Consider the following 16,173-nt stretch of genomic DNA (forward strand, 5'->3'; position numbering starts at 1 on the left):
CAAATGGATCTTTCTAATTCACTTTGTCTCTTCCCTTTCCATATCTCCGGTTTATGTTAAAGTCATACCGCCCCACTATAATTCTTTATTCACATCAAAGTTCAACGAAAACAAGGAGACAGTTGGAGTTCCTTATGCTCCGTAGCTCTCTAGGTCACGTCAAAAGTCCATGAAAGCGTCAAAAGAGTCGAAACTCCTCTTTTATGTAGCTCCATGATTCATATTGAAGTTTCGCAAAAGTGACAAGAGCGTCAAAGTACTATACTTTTCAAAACCCCAAAGTTGAATAATCATGTTTCTTTCTATTACTAGATTTGGCATTCACTGGCTGGTCTACCTCATCAATGTTGGTGTAGCACAGTTACATTTCTCACCATTGTTGAACATATTTAGCATGTAGGTCGTACAATAATTATGAATTGACCGAAGGAAGTTATCTCTGTTTGTGTATTTGCAATTTCTTTAGTAGTGACAGCATGAGAAATCCTTACCATGTCCGTTTTGCATTTTCGGATTCATTTACATCGACGAGCTATTCGTAACAAACAATGGAGATGTTAAGATATGAGAATATATGATTTTATTATTGTGATTCACCAAACAGTGAACATGATAGAACAAAACCCTTGGATTTTACATTGTATCATATTCGGTCTATCTTGACTAGAAATCTGGACATCCAAATGCAACCTCAAGGATCCAAAGTTAGCTAATCGGCCAGCCTCACAGTCTGAACTTTGCATTTATTTCCATGCCTTGAATTTCCTTGCAAGATTTTCCCTTGCTTATATCGGGCAATTCGAAATTTCAAAGATCCGCCTTTTGTCGGTACCTTTTGCGCTAAATTAATGTCGGACCTAGGCTCAACGATCAATTTATGTTGCTTCTTTCGACCAAAAGTTGCCAATAATCGTCAGCAGAAATGGCAAGAAGCATCGTGCTCATCCGTTCGCATTGCCTTGCCTGCTCCTAGAAAGGCAATTGCCAAATTTGCTCGAATTGGGTAGTAGGTGACGGGCCAAATTGGCCCATGTACGCAAGCCATAGATCCTAATAATTGGTCTATTTTTAGTAGAAATATTCAAGGGAGTAGATGAAGACTTGTCTGGCTGTTGCGCGTCGAAATCCTTCGACGGGGCTCTCTTGGTTATGAGTTACGGACCCAAAATGACTATAGCCCAAAAAGGGTTGTTAACGCGAGAATCTTTTATCGAACTTAATCCGTTCGTTTTCCGAAAAGGAGTTCTGGGTCGATTTTGGACAGAGAATGTCAAATGCAGTAGATTAACACAAGAGGTGCGTTACGGACTTTCAACAACTTCGACAGTCCAATATGTGCACTAGTAGAGGTATGTAGCAAATTTCGACACGATTCTGGAATTAAATCGACAGGATCGAGGCAATGATGTAGGACACAATGCTGGAATTCAATCAACAAGACTGGACGGGGGATTATAGGACACAATACCGGAATTGAATCGACGGCATCGGATAAGATGGATGAAGGGTGCAACACCGGAATTGAATCGACGATGCCGAACCTAGTAAGCGGACGTCGGAATTTAATCGACGACACCTAACTCTGGATAAGAAACTCGCCGAAATTGAATCAACGACGGGAATCTAAAACTATAGCTAGGCTAGGCTAAAGGCTAAGAGCAAGTTGAAAAGATAGGTGTTTTTGTGTTTGTTGTGTGTGTGTCTCTTGCCTCTGCGAGGTATTTATAGGCAGGCTCTTTGATAACCGCCGAGCGGTTTCTTCCCTTGGCCCCACGCTTTGCCCTTTTCCATAAGCCACATAGATGACGGTTTCCCATTCTTCGCGCCTTTTCTTTTTACCTCGTGGGGATTACCGCCAATCTTTTAGCAATTGCTTCGATCGTGGCCCTCCTCCGCGCGCTTTTCTTGCTCTGGAAGAAAATGGCGCCGTAACTTACCCCGACACGTAGCACCTTTTTGATCGGCACGCACCTTGCCTCAATGTTCTTTCCCGTAGCCGATTGTCGCCTCCTCACGTGCTTGTCACAAGCCTTCTTGGATTGTTTTAGGTGTCAACACTGGCCAATCAAAAATTCACATTTGATGTGTCCTTGCATCATTGACCACGTGGTGTTCTTTGTCCACTTCCTATGCACCTCCAAATTCCAATTGAGCGAGCTATTAATCATCTAACCTTAAGAGGAAAATGAGGAAGAAAGAAGCAATTGACCGTTATACATTGGATGCGATCATTCATAGAGAAAATTATAATAATAAAAAAAACTCTAAATTTATTATAATTATATCAATTCAATTATAATCTCTTTCTTTTTTTATCAATTGAGTTCCATATTTTTTGTATTTGTGCCAATTTAATCTATCTAACCAACTTTGGCCTATATGAGCTAAGCGAAATTTTTAATGATATTTTAATATATCTTTAATTTCTAATTATTTTTAATTCACTTTATTGTTGGAACACTCTTCTTATGTCGTAAAAGATCCTTGAGAGGTTATAAGCAGGTGGCCAATTTCTGATTTCGCCAAAGCAACTGGCTTGGTGCTAATTAGCCGTGAGCATGGCCCGACAAAAGCTTATTCGATCCTCTAGATTCGCCGACCGGGTTCGAGTAGTAACATACTAATTAGGCACAGAGAGACTCACTAGTCCACGGAAAGTGACTCCTCCTTCGGCATGGACCAAGGGCCTGGGTGCATCCGGCACGCCTTACAAGACGGTCCTAATATAGACCGGGCCAGAGCTCGACGACCTTCTTCCAAGAAGGCCTGCTCGACATATCATTCCACCACGCACTTACATTCTTTCGGTCCCTTATCAAGTACTCCTTTTCCATTTTCCCCACCAAGTACTGCGTCATCGGGAGGTGGCTCAGGTCGGCGAGGCTGAAAAAATCCCCCGCCAGGTACTTGCTCTTCGACAGCCTCTCCTCGTAGACGTCCAGCACCTTACCGAGCTTCTCCTCGTTCTCTTTAATCAGCTTCGGATCTGGGGTAAGTCCCCTTAATGGGCCCACAACGATTTTGCGGGCGAGGTCATTGATCGGCGGGTTGTAGCTCTGGGCCTCGACTTCGAGCCACTGCTCGACGAGCCCCCTTTCCTCTATCGTCCTCCCCAGCAGGTCGGTCCCTTGGTGCTTGTATTTCTCGGCATAATATCTTGCTATGGCCCGCGATTCTGTACCAACAAAATAGGAAGTAGACAGACAAATCTTGATCCCCACACATGAAACGCACCATAATCTAGAATGCAACCTAAAAGAGACCTGCACCGAGATTTTGAATTTACTAGCAGTCTTACACTCATCACATTAGACCGACAGTAACAGTGTAGAAGCAGCGGAATGTTTTTATGACTATGAGTCTATGAATTGATCTTTCTTCCTCAACATCGGTCAGGAAAGTAGCTAATGTAAACTGAAATGGACTCGAACTTTTCAACTTCCACTGGTAGCTGCTCATTGCACAACTTCTCAGACTTTAGAAACCAAACCCTTAGCCGACGATCTCCACTGGTGAATCTATTCTCCTCACACAGGCAACTACAGAAGCATGCCGAAAAATCATCCGTACTTCCACATGTTTTGGTTCAAGCACCGGAGTGCGACGAGAAAATCTGAAAGTTGAGAGAATTACCGAACAGAGTATAGTCTCCATCTTGAATCACAGGGACTGATCCGAAGGGCTACACACACACATACACACGATCCGAATCAGAATCAATCAGACAAACTACTTGAAATGCCAAGCACCCACAAAGAAAGAAAGAGACGATATAGACTCGAGTTCGATCGAAAAGAGACGGGAGATTCAAGAACAGGGGACACGCCTGGAGCTTGAGGAATTCAGGGGCTCTGTTCTCGCCCTTGAAGAGATCGAGAGGGACGGTCTCGAACTCGACGCCCTTCTCAATCAGGCACACCAGCACCCGCTTGGGGTTTCCGCAATCAGGCCCGAACACCTTCACCACCATTTTTTTTCCTCTTCTTCTCCCTCGTTGATGGACCAGTCAACTCCAGTAATGTTTCAGCGTTGGCTCCCTCCCTCTGTTTCGGGGTTTATAAAGAACGCTCTTATTATTTATTAGAAGATGAAGCCAAGTTGCACACGTTACTGCAACCAACTTTCCCCATCGCGGCCCCGAGTCCTTTGTAGTCAACATTGGCATGCTACTAATTAGCTTTGTAGAATCTGATTTCGCATATGCCTTGAATTTTTGCCTCCAACATTTTCTCTGACTTTATGTTTGATGTACTACTCTTGCAATGTGCATACAATGCCCATCTCTGCCTTTTATTAATTCAATGAAGTCCTTGAACATTACAGATGTTCAAGCTGGGCCCTAAGTCGTCAATTTGTTCAATCTCATCCATCAACTTTTCATAACAAAGTCAAATTACTTCTTTAGTGCTATTCACAATATTTCATAACTGCGTTGATGCCCGGATTTTAATATATCTTTTTATTACAATTCATTTCCTACGCCAATCAAAGATTTGATGGCCCTTTTTCTTATATTTTTACCTTTTGGTCCTTACACATATTATTACAATTCCCTTTTTAAGTATATTTTAACTTATGAGCTTTACAACAGTGAAAGTAAAACCTCATTTAGAGTTATATCGGATTAATATTTCTATTATTTTAGGAATTATGTGTTTTCATAAGAATAACATCTATAGATAAATCTTTGACAAAAAAAAAAATCAATAGATAATCGTACTGATATTAATTGAAATCTAGTTCCTAATCTTTTAGACAGATAAAATGTTTAAGCTTTTGTGTTTCATGTTTTCTTCATTAGAGTTAGTTAAATATGCTAATTAGGAAATTAAAATAGCCCTGCGTTCGACATTAAAATGAAGCTACTTTTACAATTATAGAGATCATAAGTTATTATACTTATATGGATCTATCGTAACATATATAAAGAAGTAAAAAATAAAAAGGTAACGAGAAGCTAGTATCTGTTTTGTTGATTTAGGAAATGGGTTGAAATGGAAAGTTATCCAGTAATTTGAGCAATAGTATAATTATGCATTTTATTTGAAGACCTAGACATTCCCTTGACTTTCAATCTAAGTCACAAGAACACCGACAGCAAATTACCGAAGAACTTTTGAGCATTCTTATATGAAGACCTAGACATTCCCTTAACTTTCAATCTAAATCCCATAAAAATATTGACAGCAAATCACAGGTTTGGAACTTCGGAATAGACATAAGAAAGGAAAGCAAATTGGTTTTTGATCAAATTGCTACGAGGGATTATTTCCTAATATAAGTAACTCAAAACCACACTATTGTCAAGAAGATTTGATTGTATGGTCGACCGGATCTTCTGATAATTGTGTAGTTTATCTTCATTGGCTAAATTGAACCCGACGATCGCCGCCCGCCGACCACCGCTGTTGAAACTCCTCTTTTATGTAGCTCCATGGTTCATGTTGAAGTTTCGCAAAAGTGACGAGGGCGTCAAAGTACTATACTTTTCAAAACCCCAAACGTGAATAATCATGTTTTCTTTCTATTACTAGATTTGGCATTCATCGGCTGGTCTACCTCATCAATGATGGTGTAGCCCGATTACATTTCTCATCATTGCTGAACATGTTTAGCATGTAGATCATACAATAATTACGAATTGACTGATGGAAGTTATCTCCATTTGTGTATTTGCGATTTCTTTAGTAGTGATATCAAGAGAAATCCTTACCATGTCCGTTTTGCATTTTCAGATTTATTTACATCGATGAGCTATTCGTAACAAACAATGGAGATATTAAGATATGAGAATATATGATTTTATTATTGTAATTCACCAAACAATGAATATGATGGAACAAAACCCCTGGAATTTACATTGTCATATTCGGTCTATCATGGCTAGAAATCCGAACATCCAAATGCAACCTCAAGGATCCAAGGTTAGCTAATCGGTCAGCCTCGCAGTCTGAACTTTGCATTTATTTCCATGCCTTTGAATTTCTTTGCAAGATTTTCCCTTGCTTATATCGGGCAACTCAAAATTTCAAAGATCCGTCTTTTGTCGGTACCTTCTGCGCTAAATCAATGTCGGACCTAGGCTCAACGGTCAATTTACGTTGCTTCTTTCGGCCTAAAGTTGCCAATAATCGTCAGCAGAAATGGCAAGAAGCATCGTGCTCATCCGTTCGCATTGCCTTGCCTGCTCCTAGAAAGGCAATTGCCAAATTTGCTCGAATTGGGTAAGTAGGTGACGGGCCAAATTGGCCCATGTACGCAAGCCATAGATCCTAATAATTGGTCTATTTTTAGTCGATATATTCAAGGGAGTAGATGAAGATTTGTCTGGCCAATCGAGAATTCACATTTGATGTGTCCTTGCATCATTTACCACGTGGTGTCCTACCACGTGGTGTCCTTGCATCAACTTCCTATGCACCTCCGAATTCCAATTGAGCGAGCTCTTAATCACCTAACCTTAAGAGGAAAATGAGGAAGAAAGGGGCAATTGACCGTTATACATTGGATGCGATCATTCATCGATAATATTATAATTAAAAAAACCTTAAATTTATTATAATTATATCAATTCAGTCATAATCTTTTTTTAAAATTAATTGAGTTCCAAATTTTTTGTATTTGTGCTAATTTAGTCTATCGAACCAACTTTAACCTGTAAAAGCTAAGTGGCAATTTTTAATAATATTTTAATATATATTTAATTTCTAATTATTTTTAATTCACTTTATTATTGGAACACTCTTCTTACATCGTAAAAGATCCTTGAGAGGTTATAAGCAAGTGCCTAATTTCTGATTTCACCAAAGCCACTGGCTTGGTACTAATTAGCCGCGAACATGGCCGGACACCACCGGGACCTGTCCAGGGAGTGCTTAGTTCTAGACCCGAGAAGGATACAACATGAGAAAGGTCAACAAACAACAGGCTAAATTTACTGAAGTGATCCCACTTGACACACGATCTTTGCAAACCAAAGTCGACAAAAGCTTATCCGATCCCCGGATTTGCCGACTGGGTACGAGTAGTAACATACTAATTAGGCACAGAGAGACTCGCTAGTCCGCAGAAAGTGACTCCTCCTTCGGCATGGACCAAGGGCCCGGGTGCATCCGGCACGCCTCACAAGACTGTCCTAATACAGACCAGGCCAGAGCTCGACGACCTTCTTCCAGGAAGGCCTGCTCGAGATATCATCCCACCACGCACTTGCATTCTTCCGGTCCCTTATCAAGTACTCCTTTTCCACTTTCCCCACCAAGTACTGCGTCAACGGGAGGTGGCTCAGGTCGGCGAGGCTGAAAAAATCCCCCGCCAGGTACTTGCTCTTCGACAGCCTCTCCTCGTAGATGTCCAGCACCTTACCGAGCTTCTCCTCGCTCTCTTCGATCAGCTTCGGATCCGGGGTAAGTCCCCTTAATGGGCCGAAAACAATTTTAAGGATGAGGTCATTGATCGGTGGGTTGTAGCTCTGGGCCTCAACTTCGAGCCACTGCTCGACGAGCCCCCTTTCCTCTATCGTCTTCCCCAGCAGGTCAGTCCCTTGGTGCTTGTATTTCTCGGCATAATATCTTGCTATGGCCCGCGATTCTGTATCAATAAAATAGGAGGTAGACAGACAAATCTTGATCCCCACACATGAAACGCACCATAATCTAGAATGCAACCTAAAAGAGACCTGCACCGAGATTTTGAATTTACTAGCAGTCTTACACTCATCACATTAGACCGACAGTAACAGTGTAGAAGCAGCGGAATGTTTTTATGACTATGAGTCGATGAATTGATCTTTCTTCCTCAACATCGGTCAGGAAAGTAGCTAATGTAAACTGAAATGGACTCGAACTTTTCAACTTCCACTGGTAGCTGCTCATTGCACAACTTCTCAGACTTTAGAAACCAAACCCTTAGCCGACGATCTCCACTAGTGAATCTATTCTCCTTACACAGGCAACTACAGAAGCATGCCGAAAAATCATCCGTACATCCACATGTTTTGGTTTAAGCACTGGAGTGCGATGAGAAAATCTGAAAGTTGAGAGAATTACCGAACAGAGTATAGTCTCCATCTTGAATCACAGGGACTGATCCGAAGGGCTAAAGACACACATACACACGATCCGAATCAGAATCAATCAGACAAACTGCTTAAAATGTCAAGTACCCACAAAGAAAGAAAGAGACGATATAGACTCGAGTTCGATCGAAACGAGACGGGAGATTCAAGAACAGGGGACACGCCTGGAGCTTGAGGAATTCAGGGGCTCTGTTCTCGCCCTTTAAGATATCGAGAGGGACGGTCTCGAACTCGACGCCCTTCTCAATCAGGCACACCAGCACCCGCTTGGGGTTTCCGTAATCAGGCCCGAACACCTTCACCACCATTTTTTTTTCTCTTCTTCTCCCTCGTTGACGGACCAGTCAACTCCAGTAATGTTTCAGCGTTGGCTCCCTCACTCTGTTTCGGGGTTTATAAAGAGCGCTCTTATTGGTTATTAGAAGATGAAACCAAGTTGCAAACGTTACTGCACCCAACTTTCCCCATCGCGGTCCCGAGTCCTTTGTAGTCAACATTGGCATGCTACTAATTAGCTTTGTAAAATCTGATTTCGCATATGCCTTGAATTTTTTCCTCCAACATTTTCTCTGACTTTATGTTTGATGTATTACACTCTTGCAATGTGCACACAATGCCCATCTCTGCCTTTTATTAATTCAGTAAAGTCCTTGAACATTACAGATGTTCAAGCTAGTCCCTAAGTTGTCAATTTGTTCAATCTAATCCACTAACTTTTCATAACAAAGTCAAATTACTTCTTCGATGCTATTCACAATATTTTATAACTGCATTGATACCCGGATTTTAATATATCTTTTTATTACAATCCATTTCCTACGTCAATAAAAGATATGCTGGCTCTTTTTCTGATATTTTTACCTTTTGGTCCTTACACATATTATTACAGTTCCCTTTTAAGTATATTTTTAACTTATGAGCTTTACAACAGTGAAAGTAATTACGTGTTTTCATAAGAGCTATATCGGATTAATATTTCTATTATTTTAGGAATTATATGTTTTCATAAGAATAACATCTATAGATAAATCTTTGACAAAAAAAAATCAATAGATAATCGTACCGATATTAATTGAAATCTAGTTCCTAATCTTTTAGATAGATAAAATGTTCAAGCTTTTGTGTTTCATGTTTTCTTCATTAGAGTTAGTTAAATATGCTAATTAGGAAATTAAAATAGCCCTTCGTTCGACATTAAAATGAAGCTACTTTTACAATTATAGAGATCATAAGTTATTATACTTTTATGGATCTATCGTAACATATATAAAGAAGTAAAAAAATAGAAGGTAACAAGAAGATAGCATATGTTTTGTTGATTTAGGAAATGGGTTGAAATGGAAAGTTATCCTAAAATTTGACCAATAGTATAATTATGAAAACCTTGCGAATAGTACCGAAAGACTAATTTGACTTTGATATGGAAAGTTGAGTAACTAGATCGAGCAAACTGAAAGTTAATGAACCAGATTAAGCATTTCAGATTAGTTAACACATTGAGCAAAATAAAATTCCAAAGTTGATGTGTTGTGCATCGTATGATTATGCATTTTATCCTCTCCAGGCTCTCGGGCCGATCGGCGCTGCGATGCCGGTGCGTCTGTAAACGCTAGCAAAAAGCCATCGATGATTCCTATTTCCGCAACTCATTGCACTGCCCAAAAGAACCAATGCTTGTATACTGTATGTATAACGGATACGAGATCCATCTCCTCAAGATACAAGAGGAGGAAGCGCTAATGAGGATGATCCAAATTGCAAAATTTCCGGACCCGATAGGCTACAAACTACAAGGTGCGTGCAATGGCTTCCTCTTTTTCGGGCACTCGATGAACGCGAAGAATAATCCCGAGCTCCCGATTAATCCTCTTACTAAAGAGATCATGAAGTTGCCAAGAGCGCCCCGAGCTTCAGCCGGATAAGTCGGTTTACGGGTTTGGCTTCGACTGCTCTTCCCGCACTTACAAGCTAGTACAAATCGATGCAATTAACTACGATGAGGAGTTTCGTACCAGCACGATGAGGGCTTGAGTCTTTCCATTCCGAGATTCTTTTCTCTTCTGCTGATTGGGAATTTGCAAGATGGCCGAGCTCTCCTTCGCCAATAATCTCTCTTTCAACTCATCATGCTTTTGAATTTTGGAAATCCAAAGGGTCCAAGAAAAGGGCAAGCCTTGTATGGGGCCAACTTGATTTTGAATATTCAAAAGCATTATGCGGTGGAGGAGAGATTATCGGGCAAGGGGATATCAACCATCTTGCAAATTCACTCCGGATCAGCAACACTCAATGGTGGATTTAGGAAATCGCCATGTCCAATTACATCTGGCGAGGTGGCTTGCAGCATCGGCATGCTATGGTCTCGTAGGTACGGCCTGGTTCTTGTCACCAGATATTTTCAGTTTTGGGTTTCGCATGTACACCGGTTGAAATTCCTCAAATTCAGTTGAGCAGCAATTCTTTGTCAAGTCAAATCTACTGACGGTGAGTACGTCGGCCTTCTTCAGAGACCGTAGGTCACCATCACATGAGAAATCAAAGCACCGCAGCCGCCAGTTGAAGGCGGAGCAAAAGTCAAACGAAAGTAGCATTGTCAAGACAAAGGAAAAAGACAGTAACAAATGGAAGCGCTCTAGGAGGCTACAGTAATTTAGAAGCAAAACGACAGTTTTGCTTACGTGACTATCCATTCACCTAAACAATTTCATATTCGATTTGTCAAACCTAATTCGGAAAAAGTAAACCATGATTGTGTCACCCTGCAATGCAGGTCACATTCACTAAGTTTCACTCAAATTTCTTGCTTCCTACTCTTCAGAAACTTGCATCACGAATTGATCAGCATTTTGAGTCAGGTCGATGAGCTTTTTTGTTGGGGTTAATCACAAACACCTTCAAGGTCTCCACCATTCAAACTAGGTTACGGGGGGCAGAAATTTTTGCCATGCTGCAACTGCTTGTTCCGACACCGATTTTCTCTTTGGATGAACCTCTTCTCCTTTAGATCACGACAGTCGTTTCGGTGACTAAGTTTGAGGGAGTCGGGTGTCCGAGATGGATTGCAAAAATTCGATAATAGAGTCGTTCATTGTGCTTGACAAGATGAGGGGCTTTTATAGCATAACGGCTTGTTGTATGATTTCTTTCGTTTTGCAACTTTTTTTTCAACACTCAATCGCAACAAAACATCTATAATTTTTTTTTCTTTTTGACAAGATCACAAATTCGATTCACATCATGAGCAAATATGACTCATTCTATTCTAGATATGATGAGCCATCTTGACTCTTGCATCCGGATGGGTCTGTACACCTTTGACTAATACTTCAAGCGATACAATCGATCATTTTGAGAAACATTTTTCAATCTTTTATTTTTTGCGAAATAAGCGGAGCCTAAGTTTTCATATGAAAGGAAGATTTTACAATCGCATACTTGTTTGATAAAAGTCAAATTAACTCAATGAATTGACGAGTTTGTTCACGATCATATCCGCACTTGCTTCCCGGGCTGCAAAATCTGGCCCGAACACCTTCACTCTTGTCGACGGACCAATCAATTCCGAAAATCTATCAGCATTGACTACCTCACTCTATGTCCGGGTATAAACAGTTCTCTAATCGGAAGATGAAACCAAGCTGCACACGTTACCGTCACGGGCCAACTCGCTAATCACGACCCAATTTCGGATCTGAGGTTGGATAATCGATCGATGGTGGTATGCTACTGATTAGCTTTGAATGATCCGATTTCACGTTTGCCTTGAATTTCTTTGCAACATTGTATGTTTGATATATTACACTCTTGCAATGTGCATGCTTTGTGATACATCTTGACGGTAGGATCTTGAAATTCATTATGCTTGCATAATTTTCCTTTAAGAAAATGACATATTGGACCAATTGAAAATTCACATTTGAGGTGTCCTTGCATCATTTACCACATGGTGTTCTTTGTCAACTTTCTATGCACCTCCAATTGAGCGAGCTATTAATCACCTAACCTTAAGAGGAAGATGACGAAGAAAGAGGCAATTGACCTGATGCAATCATTCATCGAGAAAATTATAAAAAAAAAAAGATTAAGGTCCTAAATTTATTGTAATTGTGTCAATCCAGTCATAATTTTTTTTTAATCAATTGAGTTCTAAACTTTTTTAATTTATGCTAATTCAGTCTAGCAATCTAACTTTGGCTTGACGGAGCTAAGTGCAATTTTTAATAATATTTTAATAAATCTTTAATTTCTAATTATTTTTAATTCACTTTATTATTGGAATACTCTTCTTACGTCATAAAAGATCCTTGAGAGGTTATAAGCAGAAGGCCCTCCATTTTAAATGAACAAATTCAAACTTCAAATGGATCTTTCTAATTCACTTTGTCTCTTCCCTTTCCATATCTACGGTTTATGTTGAAATTATACCACCCCACTGTAATTCTTTATTCACGTCAAAGTTTAACGAAAACAAGGAGACAGGTTGGAGTTCCTTCGCTCCGTAGCTATTTAGGCCACGTCAAAAGTCCATGAAAGCGGCAAAAGAGTCGAAACTCCTCTTTTATGTAGCTCCATGGTTCATGTTAAAGTTTCGCAAAAGTGACGAGAGCATCAAAGTACTATACTTTTCAAAACCCCGAAGGTGAATAATCATGTTTTCATTCTATTACTAGATTTGGCGTTCACTAGCTGGTCTACCTCATCAATGTTGGTGTAGCACGGTTACATTTCTCATCATTGCTGAACATGCCCGATTACATTTCTCATCATTGTTGAACATGTTTAGCATGTAGATCGTACAATAATTACGAATTGACCAATGGAAGTTATCTTTGTTTGTGTATTTGCAATTTCTTTGGTAGTGATATTAGGAGAAATCCTTACCATGTCCATTTTGCATTTTCGGATTCATTTAAGATATGAGAATATATGATTTTATTATTGTGATTTACCAAACAGTGAACATGATAGAACAAAACCCCTAGATTTTACATTGTATCATATTCGGTCTATCCCGACTAGAAATCTGGACATCCAAACGCAATCTCAAGGATCCAAGGTTAGCTAATCGGTCAGCCTCGTAGTCCGAACTTTGCATTTATTTCCATGCCTTGAATTTCTTTGCAAGATTTTCCCTTGCTTATATCGGGCAATTCGAAATTTCAAAGATGCGTCTTTTGTCGGTACCTTCTACGCTAAATCAATGTCGGACCTAGGCTCAACGTTCAATTTACGTTGCTTCTGTCGGCCTAAAGTTGCCAATAATCGTCAGCGGAAATGGCAAGAAGCATCGTGCTCATCCGTTCGTATTGCCTTGCCTGCTCCTAGAAAGGCAATTGCCAAATTTGCTCGAATTGGGTAGTTGGTGACGGGCCAAATTGGCCCATGTACGCAAGCCATAGATCCTAATAATTGGTCTATTTTTAGTAGAAATATTCAAGGGAGTAGATGAAGATTTGTCTGGCCAATCGAGAATTCACATTTGATGTGTCCTTGCATCATTTACCACATGGTGTTCTTTGTCAACTTCCTATGCACCTCCGAATTTCAATTGAGCGAGCTATTAATCACCTAACCTTAAGAGGAAAATGAGGAAGAAAGGGGCAATTGACCGTTATACGTTGGGTGCGATCATTCATAGAGAAAATTATAATAATAAAAAATCATTAATTTATTATAATTATATCAATTCAGTCATAATCTCTTTTTTTTATCAATTGAGTCCCAGATTTTTTATGTTTGTGCCAATTTAGTCTATCCAAACAACTTTGGCCTGTATATTTTTAATTTCTAATTATTTTAATTCACTTTATTGTTGGAACACTCTTCTTACGTCCTAAAAGATCCTTGAGAGGTTATGAGCAGGTGGCTAATTTCTTATTTCGCCAAAGCCACTAGCTTGGTGCTAATTAGCCGCGAACATGGCCCAACACCACCGAGACCTGTCCAGGGAGTGCTTAGTTCTAGACCTGAGAAGAATACAACACGAGAAAGGTCAACAAACAACATGCTAAATTTACTGAAGTGATCCCACTTGACACCCAATCTTTGCAAACCAGACTCAACAAAAGCTTATTCGATCCCCCAGATCTGCCGACTGGGTTGGAGTAGTAACATATTAATTAGGCACAGAGAGACACGCTAGTCCGCGGAAGGTGACTCCTCCTTTGGCATGGACCGAGGGCCCGGGTGCATCCGGCACGCCTTACAAGATGGTCCTAATACAGACCGGGCCAGAGCTCGACGACCTTCTTCCAGGAAGGCCTGCTCGAGATATCATCCCACCACGCACTTACATTCTTCCGGTCCCTTATCAAGTACTCCTTTTCCATTTTCCCCACCAAGTACTGCGTCATCGGGAGGTGGCTCAGGTCGGCGAGGCTAAAAAAATCCCCCGCCAGGTACTTGCTCTTCGACAGCCTCTCCTCGTAGATGTCCAGCACCTTACCGAGCTTCTCCTCGTTCTCTTTGATCAGCTTCGGATCCGGGGTAAGTCCCCTTAATGGGCCCACGACGATTTCGTGGGCGAGGTCATTGATCGGCGGGTTGTAGCTATGGGCCTCGACTTCAAGCCACTGCTCGACGAGCCCCCTTTCCTCTATCGTCTTCCCCAGCAGGTCGGTCCCTTGGTGCTTGTATTTCTCGGCATAATATCTTGCTATGGCCCGCGATTCTGTATCAATAAAATAGGAAGTAGACAGACAAATCTTGATCCCCACACATGAAACGCACCATAATCTAGAATGCAACCTAAAAGAGACCTGCACGGAGATTTTGAATTTACTAGCAGTCTTACACTAACCACATTAGACCGACAGTAACAGTGTAGAAGCAGCAGAATGTTTTTATGACTATAAGTCTATGAATTGATCTTTCTTCCTCAACATCGGTCAGGAAAGTAGCTAATGTAAACTGAAATGGACTCTGACTTTTCAACTTCCTCTGGTATCTACTCATTGCACAACTTCTCAGACTTCAGAAACCAAACCCTCAGCCGACGATCTCCACTAGTGAATCTATTCTCCTTACACGGGCAACTACAGAAGCATGCCCAAAAATCATCCGTACATCCACATGTTTATGTTCAAGCACCGGAGTGCGATGGGAAAATCTGAAAGTTGAGAGCATTACCGAACAGAGTATAGTCTCCATCTTGAATCACAGGGACTGATCCGAAGGGCTACAGACACACATACACACGATCCGAATCAGAATCAATCAGACAAACTGCTTAAAATGCCAAGTACCCATAAAGAAAGAAAGAGACGATATAGACTCGAGTTCGATCGAAACGAGACGGGAGATTCAAGAACAGGGGACACGCCTGGAGCTTGAGGAATTCAGGGGCTCTGTTCTCGCCCTTGAAGAGATCGAGAGGGACGGTCTCGAACTCGACGCCCTTCTCAATCAAGCACACCAGCACCCGCTTGGGGTTTCCGTAATCAGGCCCGAACACCTTCACCACCATTTTTTTTTTGTCTTCTTCTCCCTCGTTGACGGACCAGTCAACTCCAGTAATGTTTCAGCGTTGGCTCCCTCACTCTGTTTCGGGGTTTATAAAGAGCGCTCTTATTGGTTATTAGAAGATGAAACCAAGTTGCACACGTTACTGCACCCAACTTTCCCCATCGCGGGCCCGAGTCCTTTGCAGTCAACATTGGCATGCTACTGATTAGCTTTGTAGAATCTGATTTCGCATATGCCTTGAATTTTTTCCTCCAACATTTTCTCTGACTTTACGTTTGATGTATGACACTCTTGCAATGTGCATACAATGCCCATCTCTGTCTTTTATTAATTCAATGAAGTCCTTGAACATTACAGATGTCCAAGCTGGTCCCTAAGTTGTCAATTTATTCAATCTAATCCATCAACTTTTCATAACAAAGTCAAATTACTTCTTGGGTGCTATTCAGAATATTTCATAACTGCATTGAAGCCCGAATTTTAATATATCTTTTTATTACAATTCATTTCCTACATCAATAAAAGATATGCTGGCTCTTTTTCTGATATTTTTACCTTTTGGTCCTTACACATATTATTACAGTTCCCTTTTAAGTATATTTCAACTTATGAGCTTTACAACAGTGAAAGTA

General features: G+C 40.7%; 3 protein-coding genes across 5 annotated transcripts; all 3 read right to left on the bottom strand.

The window, feature by feature from the left end:
• Window positions 1–2,564: 2,564 nt before the first annotated feature.
• LOC115746804 (glutathione S-transferase F9-like) lies at window positions 2,565–4,097 on the bottom strand. Its single transcript, XM_048282030.1, has 3 exons — window positions 3,827–4,097; window positions 3,634–3,682; window positions 2,565–3,175 (listed from the first exon to the last, which is right to left on the bottom strand). The coding sequence occupies exons 1-3, from the start codon at window positions 3,968–3,970 to the stop codon at window positions 2,721–2,723; spliced, it is 648 nt and encodes a 215-aa protein (XP_048137987.1). The 5' UTR covers window positions 3,971–4,097; the 3' UTR covers window positions 2,565–2,720.
• On the bottom strand, window positions 2,565–15,565 carry LOC115732596 (glutathione S-transferase F9-like). Of its 3 annotated transcripts, none has more exons than XM_048282026.1 (4): window positions 15,399–15,565; window positions 15,206–15,254; window positions 14,275–14,747; window positions 2,565–2,683 (listed from the first exon to the last, which is right to left on the bottom strand). In XM_048282026.1, the coding sequence occupies exons 1-3, from the start codon at window positions 15,540–15,542 to the stop codon at window positions 14,293–14,295; spliced, it is 648 nt and encodes a 215-aa protein (XP_048137983.1). In that variant the 5' UTR covers window positions 15,543–15,565; the 3' UTR covers window positions 2,565–2,683; window positions 14,275–14,292. The 3 variants fall into 3 exon arrangements, with proteins under 3 accessions (XP_048137983.1, XP_048137982.1, XP_048137984.1); XM_048282025.1 differs by lacking the exon at window positions 2,565–2,683 and adding an exon at window positions 6,919–7,098; XM_048282027.1 differs by lacking the exons at window positions 2,565–2,683; window positions 15,206–15,254; window positions 15,399–15,565 and adding exons at window positions 6,919–7,098; window positions 14,960–15,180 and having other exon boundaries at window positions 14,275–14,841.
• LOC115733393 (glutathione S-transferase F9-like) lies at window positions 7,111–8,465 on the bottom strand. Its single transcript, XM_048282028.1, has 3 exons — window positions 8,242–8,465; window positions 8,049–8,097; window positions 7,111–7,590 (listed from the first exon to the last, which is right to left on the bottom strand). The coding sequence occupies exons 1-3, from the start codon at window positions 8,383–8,385 to the stop codon at window positions 7,136–7,138; spliced, it is 648 nt and encodes a 215-aa protein (XP_048137985.1). The 5' UTR covers window positions 8,386–8,465; the 3' UTR covers window positions 7,111–7,135.
• Window positions 15,566–16,173: the final 608 nt, after the last annotated feature.

This window comes from Rhodamnia argentea, chromosome 7 (assembly GCF_020921035.1).
Source record: "Rhodamnia argentea isolate NSW1041297 chromosome 7, ASM2092103v1, whole genome shotgun sequence".
NCBI classification, from domain to species: domain Eukaryota; kingdom Viridiplantae; phylum Streptophyta; class Magnoliopsida; order Myrtales; family Myrtaceae; genus Rhodamnia; species Rhodamnia argentea.

Excerpts from the sequence above, each read along its gene's own strand:
- LOC115733393 (XM_048282028.1), bottom strand. The coding sequence starts at position 8,385 with ATGGTGGTGAAGGTGTTCGGGCCTGATTACGGAAACCCCAAGCGGGTG. Across the intron at positions 8,098-8,241 it reads CTGAATTCCTCAAGCTCCAG|CCCTTCGGATCAGTCCCTGT; the intron begins GCGTGTCCCCTG and ends GTGTGTCTTTAG. Across the intron at positions 7,591-8,048 it reads TGGAGACTATACTCTGTTCG|AATCGCGGGCCATAGCAAGA; the intron begins GTAATTCTCTCA and ends TTATTGATACAG.
- LOC115732596 (XM_048282026.1), bottom strand. The coding sequence starts at position 15,542 with ATGGTGGTGAAGGTGTTCGGGCCTGATTACGGAAACCCCAAGCGGGTG. Across the intron at positions 15,255-15,398 it reads CTGAATTCCTCAAGCTCCAG|CCCTTCGGATCAGTCCCTGT; the intron begins GCGTGTCCCCTG and ends GTGTGTCTGTAG. Across the intron at positions 14,748-15,205 it reads TGGAGACTATACTCTGTTCG|AATCGCGGGCCATAGCAAGA; the intron begins GTAATGCTCTCA and ends TTATTGATACAG.
- LOC115746804 (XM_048282030.1), bottom strand. The coding sequence starts at position 3,970 with ATGGTGGTGAAGGTGTTCGGGCCTGATTGCGGAAACCCCAAGCGGGTG. Across the intron at positions 3,683-3,826 it reads CTGAATTCCTCAAGCTCCAG|CCCTTCGGATCAGTCCCTGT; the intron begins GCGTGTCCCCTG and ends GTGTGTGTGTAG. Across the intron at positions 3,176-3,633 it reads TGGAGACTATACTCTGTTCG|AATCGCGGGCCATAGCAAGA; the intron begins GTAATTCTCTCA and ends TTGTTGGTACAG.